This window comes from Eurosta solidaginis, chromosome 5, assembly GCF_040869045.1.
Source record: "Eurosta solidaginis isolate ZX-2024a chromosome 5, ASM4086904v1, whole genome shotgun sequence".
Taxonomy (NCBI): domain Eukaryota; kingdom Metazoa; phylum Arthropoda; class Insecta; order Diptera; family Tephritidae; genus Eurosta; species Eurosta solidaginis.
The window spans coordinates 172,084,832-172,098,426 of NC_090323.1; the positions used below are offsets into that span (position 1 = coordinate 172,084,832).

Consider the following 13,595-nt stretch of genomic DNA (forward strand, 5'->3'; position numbering starts at 1 on the left):
AGACTCACGTATCGAAAACCACTTTCCGATTTAAACAAGTAAGGAAGTCTAAGTTCGGGTGAAACCGAACATTACATACCCAGCTGTACACTTGAAATGCTGTTGTTGTTTGTTTTGTGTGCAATACATATACATATGGTTCTATTCTGAACTAATTTTTTTTTCGAGTTATGGTTCCCGAAATATAGAAAATTGCTTAGTCATAAAAGGGGCGGAGCCACGCCCATTTTTTAAATTTGAAGTTTTTCCTATTTATTGTTATAAATCCACTTGGGAAATGAAATACCATTGATATAAAACTCTTTTTTGCAAAGATATAGCTTATTTTACCGATTTCGTTAATTTTTCTTCAAAGCATTCCTTAGAGTAAAGGCAACCTCTCAGCCGAATTTTGTTACGATAGGTTTAACGATTTTTGATTTATGATTAATAATATTTTTATTGATATTAGAGAAAAATTGTAAGTTTACAAACGGCGATGGTTACTAGGACATGTTTCTGAATTTCACTTCTTCATCAACTAACTTTTCGGGAGCTGAGCATTGAAGTCGAATCTCCTACATTAATATCAGTGCAAAGGCAGATGCCTTTAGCTGCTCAGCCATATGAATGTCCCATTGTTCGCTGGACAATTGCACTTGCACTGGTATGAATGTTGGAGATTCGAGTTCAATGCTCAGCTCCCGAAAAGTTAGTTGATGAAGAAGTGAAATTCAGAAACATGTCCTAGTAACCATCGCCGTTTGTAAACTTACAATTTTTCTCTAATATCAATAACAAAAAACATTAAATAAAGGAAGATGAGCAAAGCTCGCTAATTAAATACAGATTAATAATATTTGTAAAATTGATTTTATCAGAAGTGGCGGTGCCACACCAATTTAAAAAAAATTTTTTTTTCAGATTTTTATCAAGAGTCTCAATATCAGTTCACACGTGAAATTTCAACATTCTAGGTGTATTATTTACTAAATATTCAGGTTTTTTGTGTTTTCCAAAATGTTATATATATAAATAGTGGGCGTGGTTATCATCCGATTTCGCTCATTTTCAATACAGATTGACACTGGGTCCATATAAGCTCGTGTACCAAATTTGGTGGACATCTCAATATTTACTCAAGTTATCGTGTTAACGGACAGACGGACAGACGGACGGACGGACATTGCTCAATCAATTTTTTTTCGATACTGATGATTTTGATATATGGAAGTCTATATCTATCTCGATTCCTTTATACCAGTACAACCAACCATTATCCAATCAAAGTTATAGTACCCTGTGTACAAGCACAGCTGGGTATAAAAATTGATTTCGATCACAGATCGTATAACACTATATGGGCCAGCCTTTTATGGTTCAATTTATATGTGAAAGCCCAGCGATAAATAATGTTATTATTTTAATACTAAATAAAAGCGAAGTTTATGGAGATATGCTGAAATGATACCTAAAAAAAATATCCCTACGGGTAAAGGGGGCTTAGATATACCCGCGGCAGGTAAGCCTATTGTAAGAAGCGAAATACCCAAATATTGAATGGGTTGTGCAGCGCAACTCTTTCAATGGGTTGCAAGCGCAATTCATAGCTTATCCAACCTAATTGTCAACCTCAACTACCCGTGGCGAATCCTGTCTCTTTAGCAGCCGCAGCTCTGGCGACCCCAAGTTCCACGGGACTAGGGGGTGGGGGAGGGATGGCCTAGAAGGTTCAATGTGGTCATATTAAATCGTTCCCGAGATGGTCGAGCTTGTACCTTAATGGTGATGTTACCGGAACGTACCGGATCTGCATCTGGAAAAGGACCATCAACATCAACAATCAAATGTAATTGCAATTTTCTGAGTTTTAATAGTAATTATCTAAACTTGATTTGTAATTTTCTAAATATAAGTTGCAGTTTTCTGAATTGAAATTGGAAAATCTGGACTGGAACTCAAACTAAAAAGAGGTATGATAACCGTTCCATTCTAGGATAATCGACTTGAAATATCATGAATTTCAAAACCGGAACGTGGCTGATACAAATTGCTGGGGATTTTAGTGCTGACGAACACACGAACAAAGCTTATGCCTCGTGGCATTTCGTGAGAGCTGACGCTACTAAATATAAGTACAAATATACAATACATACGTAGTATATAACAAAAATAATATTAAATTAAATAAACTAAAAAAAATTGCATAACCATCAAATGTCGCATCACTTCCTAATACTCACCGCAGGCTGTTGTTGTTGGAATAGATTTGTTTTTGGTGGTATAACCGTATCACTAAATGGATTGTATGCTGCATTACCAGCTTGCGGTTGTGTGTGCACTGGTTTAATTAAATTATCCAAATTAACTAAAGACGAATTTTCACCTAAAAATGATTGCGGTGTTTTAAGTTGCTTTTTCGTGTTCGTTGATGTTGTATTGAGCGATGAATTCGTTGCAGATAGAGGATCCAATTCGTCGAGTAGTAATGCTAATAAAATATAATTTTTAAAACACTTTCTTCACTAACCAAACAAATCAGTTAAAACAAAAATCAAATACCATTGTTATTGTTCGAAGCATTTGACGAACTATTAGTTAATAAGTCACCAGTCTTATTACGATTAGTTATTATATCGAATTCATCCAAATCAGGCGATGGCTTCTAGAAGATTGAAATTGTGTGTAAAATTTTAAAAATTTAAAAATTAAAATAGCGCCTCATTTTAGCTACACACCTTAGCCGCAGTCGTTTCAGTACTTTTCCATGGATCATCATTCAGCGCTATACCAATTTTGGGTGCCCAAGGATCTGCGGGTTGTGCAGATGGCTGGGCTATTGCTGCTAGTGGTGCTATATTTACTTGTTTTATCGAATCTGTTAGCCAAGGATCCGCTAGTTCAACTTTGTCCACTGCACCACCACCAACACCGATGCTGCCGCCAACAGCAACAATAGGACCACTCTTGGATAACCAAGGATCTACACCACCAATTGCGCCCTCACCTATAGAATTCCCATTTAGCGTGGCAGTGGCACCACCACCACCATTGCTATGTAGCCAACCTTCAGTCGATGAACCAGATGCTACGGACGGCGTTTGTGTGCGTGTTAAACCCCAAGTATCACCACCATTACTTCCAATACCGCCGACTGCGCCTAATGGCGCTGACGCAGTAGCTGTACGCATAGATGCCGCTGGTTGCCAAGGATCGATTTGTGGTGATGATGTGCCTGACCAAGGATCTGATAGCTGCAAAAGATGAATAAAGTAAGAATTGTTGCCTTCTGTGAAAATATTTGGCTTGTATGAAGCTTTCTATGATTACCTGACTCGCAGCACGTGCCGGCGTACCCCAGGGATCACCATTGCCGCCTGTAGCGCCCAATGGTGGGCTGGAAATGCTAGTAGCACCCAACGAAATGTCCAGCAAATCCAACAAATGTGATTGCTGTTGTTCATCTTTTCTACCCGTTGGTTTGACGGTTTGGTCTCTACAATTAAAAGAAGCAGAAAGAGTTACAAGTTTATATCTAAAGAAAAAAACTTACTTAAAATCTTGTTCACTTTGACTTAGCGCCAACTGTAAACGCACATCATCGCTGCGTCTTTTCGCTTCTTCTTGTTCGGCTTCTTCGCGCGACATCGCCATTGCCAATTGTAATTGTAACTCCTCTTCGCCAGCAGTTTGTGGACGTACCATCTCTAATTCAGACACAGGCTTTGTTGGCTCCTCCTGCCAACCGGGTGGCATATCTCGATGCGTCGGTCCATCAATATAGCCATCGCTACCAAAACCGCTAGGATGTTGAGCAAAACGCTCTTTCGCCTTCAATGCTTTCACGCGTTCATTTTTCAAACGTTCGGGGTCTTTTAGCAAATTCACCAATTGTTTAGCCTTTTCACGCACATGTGTACCTTGATCTTTGCCCTCCTCAAAGTACACAAACTCTCGCAGTGTATTTATTGCAAAAATGTTTTCATTACACTGTTGTGCTACCTTCTCTGTACCCGTTTTAATCAAGTAATCTAGAAGTATAAGTGCTTTATAAACATGCCGCCAATTTTTGCCATGATCATTTAAACGCTTCCAAATCATTTGCATTATTTCAGAGAAGGCAACAACATTGTAGGTTAGATCGGCAATTTCGGCCATTATCGTAGCGGAGGGACCCCATGGATCATTTGACGTGGCCTCACGTACTTTGACCTGTATTTATGTTGTACAAACAGAGAAGGGAATTACGGTAAAAATGGATTGATTGTCGATTGCGTGATATTTATAGAGTGATCCATAAAAAAAAAATACATAAAAAAAACACCTGAAGCTCCAGCAAACATTTTATCTTGCATACTCTAAAATTTCGAGCTATACATAAGGGCATGTATTACAAAGTTCAATCAATCGCTGGCTTTGGGCGCAAACGCTCTTCTGCCCATATTCTGCATAGGAGTTGGAACGTACTCTTTCAGTTCTTCCTTGTACGGAAAAAGTACATTTAGGCAAATCACAAGAATGTCGTTTTCGTGGCAAAGTCTTAAGTTCCTTGTTATATTTATGGTTCCAATATTAAATTGTATTAAGACATAGCAAATACAAGGACTAGCAGATCTTGTGAGTTGCCTCATTAATAAAAAAAAGAACCAGATGGACCACCGTGTATTTATTTTATAAGGACCACTCTGTATTCATGCACTACTTACCTGCGCATCTGAATAGTTGTGTGCTAGATTTTTGATATTACGACGTAAGCCAGCGACATTTACTTGCATTTCTTCCTTTTGTTTTCGCACTTTAAAGAAAGATAACACGAGTTTCGTTAACTTGATAAAAATAAGAATATAAATTAAAGCTATAATTAATAAAACAAAAAATCGTTGAACTTAAAATGAGCTAATTATGTATAAGGATTACCATTCACCTATATATTCCTTTAGTTTACTGTTATCAACTTAAAATTTAAGCTAGGCTGCAAAGCATTTAATATGATTATGCGCCTGTAAGTGTGCAATATTTGGATGATTTCAGTTATACTACTATTATAGTGGGCCCATTCTCTTAAATCTTAGAAACTAAAAATATTCAGCGAAAATAGAAAAACGAATGGGAAATGAGAAAAAAATGAATGAACGAACGAATGGGAAATGAGAAAAAAATGAATGAAGGTGCGTATGTTAAAAATTTGTTTAACAATAAAGAGGAATTTATACATTTTTCAAATACTTTTATTAAGATTGTATATGTTATAAAGGCAATCAATACTTAGCATTACGGGAGCTCTGAAAACAACCCCGATGGCTGAACTGTATGCCATTCTGCACATTCTGTATATCTGGTCAAGAGGTACATGGACCAAACAGAAAAGGCGGAACACCGCTGGTTTCAAGCTAATGAAAGGAGTGGGATCTGCGATGTACTGTGCTAATCCGGAAATAAACCAATCCTACAAGTTAGATTATGCCAGATCACTATAGCGGTTTTCAGACAGAAGTAGTAGCCGTAACCAAAGCAATAGAAGTACTGGGAGAAAAAGGCTTAAACCGATGGCGCGTCATTTTTTATATTCACAGCTAAGCAGCAATTCTCTCACAACATCTAAAAGTGTGTTAAGAGTGTAAGCAATCCCTGGAATGAATGGGGATGTGGCGGAGCATACATCTATATTGGGTCCCTGGGCATATAGGAATAGATTTACATGAAAAACCCCGATGAGCCAAAATTTTGGGATGAATAGGGACAGCCCAGATCTTTTCTTTTTTTATATCATAATTTTTTTATTTTACTTGTGTTTTTGTTCAGCTTTAACTTTAGGCTGTCCTTATAGCCGGGAAAATTCAGTCAAAATTTCCAAAATTATTTTTCCTTTTTTTTATTTTTTTTTACTCATTGCACTTAACAAAAAAATAGTTGCGGACGAATGGCGATTTCCTTAATTTAATACTATATTTTTTCAGTGTCATTTCCATTAAAATTTTCTTCTTCTCTTGTTGTTCAATTTGACTTTTACTTAATTTTATATTATAATTTTTTTTTTCATTTTTAAATTTTTTTTCATTTCTATTATTATTTATTTTTTCGAAATGGTACCATCGCAATGTGCCAGTAAGTGTTTCCTTCTTTTCAGTTTTTCCCAATAACAACCAAAAATAATAATTGAATAACAAGTATCATTTATCGGTGTTAAGCTCATTAATTCTTAAAAATCTTAAGTTTTATTTTTCCTTAATTTTTTTAATTTTTTAATTTTATTTTTTTTATTTGTTTTCTTGTCTATTTTTTGTTTTATTTTGTTTTTATTTTCTATTTTTTTTTTTATTTCTTTTTTTATTTTTTTGTTTTCTTATATTTTTTCTTTTCTTTTTCTTGTCTTTTTTATTTTCTTAAATTTTTTTTCATTATTTTATTCTCTTTTTATATACATGTTTTATTTTATTTTATATATTTTTATATTTTTAATTTCTTTTTACTTTTTTTATTAACTTGTCTATTTTATCTTTTCTTATTATATTTTTTTTATTTTTTCTTGCTTCTTTTTTTATTTTGTTTCTATTTTTTATTTATCATTTTTTTTTTATTTTTCATTTTATACTTTTTTTCTATATTTTTTTCTTTTTCTTTTTTATTTTTTTTTTTTACTTTTCTTTCATTATTTTATTCTCTTTTTATATAGTTTTACTTTCTTTTATATATTCTGTATTTATATTCTTTTTTCTTTTTTTATTTTCTTTTTTTTTTGCTCTTTTCCATTTTTTTTTTTTTTTTTGTAATTTTTAAATGCTGTTACTATTTATAGCTTTTTTTGTCCTGGTTTATATAAGTTACGAGTTTTGATTATACATTTTTTTGGAATTTTTTATTAAAATTTTTTAGGTTTATTTTTATTTTGTTGTTCCTTTTGTAAGAGTTCATGCACTTAACATCGGTTAATAATTGTTGTTTTCCTTTGTTCTGTTTTATTTTTTTATTTCCTGTTCTAATTCATTTTTTTTTTTTTTATTTGTTTTTTTTTTTTTATTCATATGTTTTTTTAACAATTGTTTTTGTTTTTATCGGAATGATTCAAGGTTCGTTTCAAGCTCAAGGCCATAACAATAATTTTTTTCTAATGATAATTATTGTTATTTTTTAATTTTTCTAACTATTCCAAAAACAAAATACAATTTTTCAAATTTAGAAAAATTAAAAAATAACAATAATTATCATTAGAAACAACTTATTGTTCTGGCCTTGAGCTCGAATCGAACCTCGAAGCATATTTGTTTTTTATTTCGATCGTCGGTTCGAATCGACCTTAACCATAATTTTTTGTCATTATAATTGTTATGATATATTTTTTATAAATCTTTTCTTTAGTTTTATTAACTTTGTCAATAATAATGTATATTTTTTATATGGCGAACAAATAAAAACTTAAAATAATCACGAATATAGGATCATTCAAAAAACTGAAACGATAACGAAAACATACAAAAACAAAAAACCAAAATAAAAGTGATAGAAACCCTTTTACGTAATAAAGGTGTGCAAAACAATTTGTGGAATATTGAGTGTGCTGAAAAAATGTATTCAGACCCGTGTAAGTGTACTTTGAAAAAATGTTTACGAGCAGTGCACATTCGAAATAAAATTAGAAGGGTAGTAGGAGAAAAACCCTTGAAAGTTTTATGAAGCGAAATCGTTCGTATATATACATACATATGTATGACTAAGGTATGCCACAAAAACTTAAAGGTGACATTTCTGTAACATCCAGAATCATATTTTGAAAGCTTTTAAATATGCCATTTAATATTTTTCCAAACTGGGGGGCTTTAATTTTTTTCAAGTGGTTTCTAAACATTGAAGCGTGGTATGTCAAGTTCTAAACATAATACTTTTTGTTATTATTACAAACTTTTATTTATATAAATTCGCTTTAATTATTAAAGATCCTTTGTAAGTTCCCAAATTGGTGCAATTGTCGAGATATTCGGAGCACGGCAGTTGGGGTAATATTCAGGATTCGTATTGTGTACAAAAACCTGCTGCTGGATGAAGCTTTTGTCCAGTAGGGAATGGTATTGAGTCGATTTGGTTCATATTTAGTACCGGAGGTAACTTCAGAGAAAAACACACATAAAGAAGAAGGAAGGGCTGTGTCAACTTCTTTCTGGTGGATGGCGCAGGTGTAGATATATTGAAAAAATTGTATATACATATGGTCCGATTTGGTTCATACAAAATATTGAAATTAACATTTTTTGTTTCCAAATGGTTATACATTTGTATTATATTTACATGGGATAGTCTTTCGGATTCTCTATATAGTACCCGGAACCCGGTTATCCGACACAACTCTATATTAAAATACTTACAGTGATGTTTTATAAAAAAGAGCCAGGCACTATCAAAAAAATTAAATGAAAAAACCGCAGCAACTAGATTACACATTTTCCAGTCTTTCACGGCCAGCCTAAAACTTCTATTATCTGTAATATGAACAATTTCCCAACAAATTTATGACATATATTTTTTTCTCTATCCTGCTTTGATATCCAACGAACCGGTATATAAAACTTCACGAATCACAGTATGGTTTCACTTAAAGTCCTATTGCACTGTAAAGCATCCGGCATAACCTCAAAGAGGAATATGGGACATAGTATACGTGAATATAAGGTTACATTTTTGGATCATTATTTGGTAAGACGAAATCAAAGCGTATGTCCTTCAACACCGCGCTCTTTCTTTAGAATAAATCAGATCACTGGACACGACCAAAGGTAAAAAATGTCTCTTTGCTCTATTTTAAGTCACACCTACAGTGGGACATTGCAACCGAAGTTTTTGGGGCAATGGTTTAGACGGTAACGTGTAATAGTGTCAATGGAACTAACGTCAAATGACATTAGATCCCTTTGGAAAGACATTGTCAATGACATTGATTCCAAAGCCGAACGAGACCCAATGTCAATTGACAAACGGTTTGGGAATAGTTTACGCCGACCGCTGGGAGTTATGTGCCTGTGAATTGCGCTCCCGTTGTTATTTGGAATTCAGGCGGGCAAATTTTCATTATATTATGATAAGGTCGTGGGATGGCCTCGAAGGTTTTATGGGGTCATATTAAATCATTTCCGAGATGGTCGACGTAGTGCCTTAGTTGTGCTTTTTACCGCAACGTGTCGGATCTATATCCGGCAAATGACCATCAACATCGCTGCAACAGCAGCAGCAAGAACAATACGAAATATCCCAATGGGTGATGAAAATCCCTGTTTGTATTCAAATCAGTTTTTTTTGTTTTAAACTCAGCTCAATTTAATTTGAAAGTCAGATATAAAATTTTAGTTTTGTGGATGTAGCGCTTATGTTGAACCAGGTTTTTAGAATGATGCCTTGTAACAGTGGGTAAAGTGTAAAAGAATTCCATGTCGAAGGTCATGGTATTGGGTTTCATGGCAGGTATGTTAACGGAAGACAGACAGATAGACACTGATAATATTGATAAATAGAAGTTTCTTTAAAATGAAAAAAAAAAATTTCCGCTTAATGAATCAATTTTGAATTAAAATTTTTCTCAGTGCTACAATATTTGTGAAAAATTTTGTGTTGTCACTTTATTAGTGTAAATTTGAATATCATACCAAAGTGCCTTGGCTTCATATGGAAGTGCTTTTGCTTTGCATTTTTATATGAAATTCAGGGACTTTCATGTGAATCGAAATTATATGGGCATATGAGAGTGCTATGAAAATTTTTTTTATATTCAAAGTGTGAATTTGTAAAAACTTCAGAGCAAAACAAAAATAAAGGTGTTAAAGTGTATAGGCGTTGAGCAGCATTGGTATTGAATATAAGCCGACGACATAGATCTTTTGAATCCTATAGCGATATGTATTTTCTTTTCCATAGTGCTGATCCTCTTTTCAGTATGACCCTACAACGTTCACACCAACAAGTGCCTTTTGACTCGTTTTAATTACTGTTTAATTTATTTAAGGAATATTTTATTTATTATTTATTTCACATTTATGTTTAGAAAAGAAAATTTCATAATTAAAAAACAATTTCCATATTTACAACAACAACAATAGAACGTGATCAACAAAACAAGAAAGTGAAATTGAAATTTTACGAATATTTGACGATCAATTAAACTGACAAAACTTTTTAATAAAATAACATATTTATGTATATATATATATTTATATACGTATGCATTAAGTATAAAAAATGTAGATAGTAATATATGTTGTGTATATGTGAATGTTTTAAGTGCAATAGGTATGAATGTATGAATGTATAAAAATCATAAAGTGCAATTAAGTTTGTATCTTTTACTTCGAGGACGTTAATAAATAATAAAAACAAATATAATCAAATTTTATAATGTAATATACATAAGCACTAAGGTGGTCCTTATATGAGTGCAACCTATTTTTTTTTTGCTCTATTCTCAGAAAATTTTTCAGTATATTTCTAAATTTTTTTGAAGAATATTTAGTCATTTACGGTCTAACTTTCAACGATTTTTTTGTCTGAAAATAACCTAGACAATCTTTAAAGTTATAAGCAGACCTTTTGGAAATCCTACACTTACGGTAAAAAAAGCCGAAGAAAATTAAAAAAAAAATGAACATTACTGTCTACAAAGGACAAATCACGCAAATTATGGAAATCGTAGGCGAAGTACAGTAAATCATCCCCAAGGAGATTCTGGAAGAAATATATTGAAAAGGTGACCTAATCCCCGTGTTATCGAAGTAGACGACCACGAAAGTCCATTGAACGCGTTGATAGGAATATCGTAACGATGGCTCTTCTGAATAGATTTAAAACTGATCCAGAAACTTCAGCGGAAATGAAGGATAGTATAAACATGAAAACATAGTATAAACATGAAAACGATAATCTTATTGATTCATTGTCACTTGAGGTAAAAAAAATTAATTAGGTCCCTGGCTAAAATAAAACCAGCTTCTCACCACAAAAAGCCATTCCACCGCCAAGCTGGTACTGCGAAAAAAGAAACCGGTCTCGGAACGACTGGGGACGAGACATATTCTTTGATTAGTGCAAAATAAATATAATTAAGACTTAATGGTTAGCCCCAAAAATACAAAAATATGAATTCACAACAAAGTTCGAATTAGCTCGATTAGCCCCCAATACTTAGTGAAAGGCGTCTTTAATGCAGCCAATGTAGGCGGTGAAGTTGGCGTAACTCACTATTAACAAAATCTAAGCAACTCCCACGGTTTTAATGGCGTACCACGCCGTTACATACGGATAATCCTACACAGGTACCTTAACGCAGTTGCGATTCAATCACCACAAGAACTAAAAACTTTCATTGCGTAGCTGTAGTGACTGTAAAACTGCTGTGAGAGGGAACACATTTTCGTCGGTCTTTTTTTACTGTAAGTGTACATTAAAAATTTTATTTTCGTTTTTTCCTGTTTCATCATTATATAATTACAATGTTTTTTCTTAAAGTATGACTTTCGGTAGCGACCTCTAAAAAACTTACAAAAAAATATACGCCATTATTTTTTTAAAATTCGAAAAATAAGGACCACCCTAATATGCACATATTGATATGTAGTTGAAATATTTGATTAAATATAGTAATTGTAGAAATATGTATGTAATATTGAGAACTTACTTTTGATTGTTTTGTTCGCTACGCTTAGTTTTTATAATTTCTTTATATACTTTTTGTTTGTAACTTTTTATGGTTTTGCGTTTTATTTTTGCAATATGCTAGTCAAATTTGTTGCAATTTTTGTGTTGCTTATGTATGTTGAGAGTTGCAGATTGTTTTTTTGTTTAGTGCTCCAAAGCAAGCTATGAGATACAAGATAACACAATAAAATCAAATGTATATAATAAAGATAGTACATATTTTGTGAGACGAACTTTATTTATTAAAAATACTTGAGAAAAAATACAGAAACCATTAAAATAAATACGAAACAAAGTGTGAAACAGACGCAGTGGATATACAAAGACAAAAATGACGAGACGAGAAGAAAGCGGGCAAATTCGTTGGTTACAAACAAAAAAATGCAGCTGTAAAATTCGAAGTGTGAAAGTAATGAGTCAATACTTTTTTCACTTAATCAAAGTAACAAGTGTTTACTAGTTATTAAGTAGTAATAAATATAATACATAAAGTGATGAACATATGAAGCAATTTTAAGCAATTTGTGTACTCTTTTAGCTCAATGTCATACTCCGCTTGTTTTACAAGTTTGATTTTAATCAATCATAAATTGAACGAGACATCTGTTTTTATTGATAATCATAATAATTCAAATGAAAAAAAATTGGTAAACAATTGTGTTTCTTAATTTTGGTAAAAAACAGACAACTAATAAAGCAAGTAATGCGCAGCATTTTTTAATGATATTGCATTCGATTAATTACTCTCCCAACCAGAGATTGATATATCATTCCCACTTTATATCATTTATCTTTTAGGAACATCACCTAAAACTATCAAGTCCTTTCCATATAGAACGGATTGCATATGTCATTGTCCCCAAAACAGTTCTATAAACCACGCCTAAAGGTATTCCACACTTTTTGCGTTTTACATATAAATTATATACAGCAACGAACACGAGAACAGCAGTGACAATTACCAAGTTTCGTTACTTAAATTATTATTTTCTTTATTTTTGAATGCACAGGCCAACAAATTTTATATTGTGAGATATTTGTACCTGAATGTGCAAAAAACATGCTTTTCTGAATACTTCTTTTTATTACAAAGTAATATATTAGATACATTGTTCTCTAAACTGTATTAGGTTAGCGATATTTTTTCCATAAAATTTTTCTTTTCAAAAAATTTGAAGTCTACTTTTAGGCACATCACTTAATAACTGCATGCAGCGGGTTCAGCGAATAATGCATGTTCGAAATAAAATTATATTAAAGTGATAAAGCAAAATTTTTAAGATAAAAGAAACCGTATCGACTACTCCATCTGTTACAGAACTCCAAACCCTATATTAGAAATTCAGCCAAAAAGTATGCTGCAAATATTTCTTTTGTTCACAGCGCTCAAGGATCTAAAGTGCAAAAGCGTTTATATCCATATATCACAATTAAAAAAGTATTTGTGAGTGAAATAATTGCCCTTTCTGACGGTATGTTTGTAGATTTTTGATGAAAATTAGTTGTCGTGGCAAAATTACGCATTGAATGCATCGCAAAATGCAATTTTCGCAGCTTTTTGTAAAAATATCCCGAAAACAAAAACCAAATGAAAAATCTGACTCGGTATTCAGATTAAGCGAATCGGCGATCTTTCGAAAATTATTAGATCATTTATGGGTCTGAACTTTGATAAATTGTCTAACTAAAACTGTGAAGACCAACCTATAAAACATTTTTGATAAAGATGAACAAAATTTATAAAATAATTCGAATTTTCTATGAAGAAAAATATGTCTGGAAAAAAATTTCTAAAATTAATACGATCTGTGGATGAGCATGTTCTGTGTTCGTCTGCCGTGCTCGTGAGGTTAAGGCTCCAGCTAGAAGATGCGGCAGAGTTGCCAGATCTCGAGGCAGCAATTAAGCTAGCTCTTAGAAAACTACTAATATTTGCCAAGAGGACG

The 13,595-nt window shown here is 32.8% G+C and overlaps 1 protein-coding gene across 7 annotated transcripts in view; it reads right to left on the minus strand.

The window, feature by feature from the left end:
- lqf (epsin homolog lqf) overlaps window positions 1–13,595 on the minus strand; it is a 75,710-nt gene that overhangs the window by 14,011 nt on the left and 48,104 nt on the right. For 5 of the 7 annotated variants that reach the window (XM_067757208.1, XM_067757209.1, XM_067757211.1 and 2 more), the window contains exons 2-8: window positions 11,630–11,811; window positions 4,686–4,774; window positions 3,533–4,191; window positions 3,310–3,475; window positions 2,718–3,233; window positions 2,542–2,644; window positions 2,223–2,470 (exon numbers count right to left, since the gene is read on the minus strand). In XM_067757208.1, the coding sequence (XP_067613309.1) occupies window positions 2,223–2,470; window positions 2,542–2,644; window positions 2,718–3,233; window positions 3,310–3,475; window positions 3,533–4,191; window positions 4,686–4,774; window position 11,630 (1,782 nt within the window). In that variant the 5' untranslated portion in view covers window positions 11,631–11,811. The remainder of the gene's footprint in view (window positions 1–2,222; window positions 2,471–2,541; window positions 2,645–2,717; window positions 3,234–3,309; window positions 3,476–3,532; window positions 4,192–4,685; window positions 4,775–11,629; window positions 11,812–13,595) is intronic. The other 2 variants (XM_067757214.1, XM_067757215.1) reach the window with 1 other exon arrangement.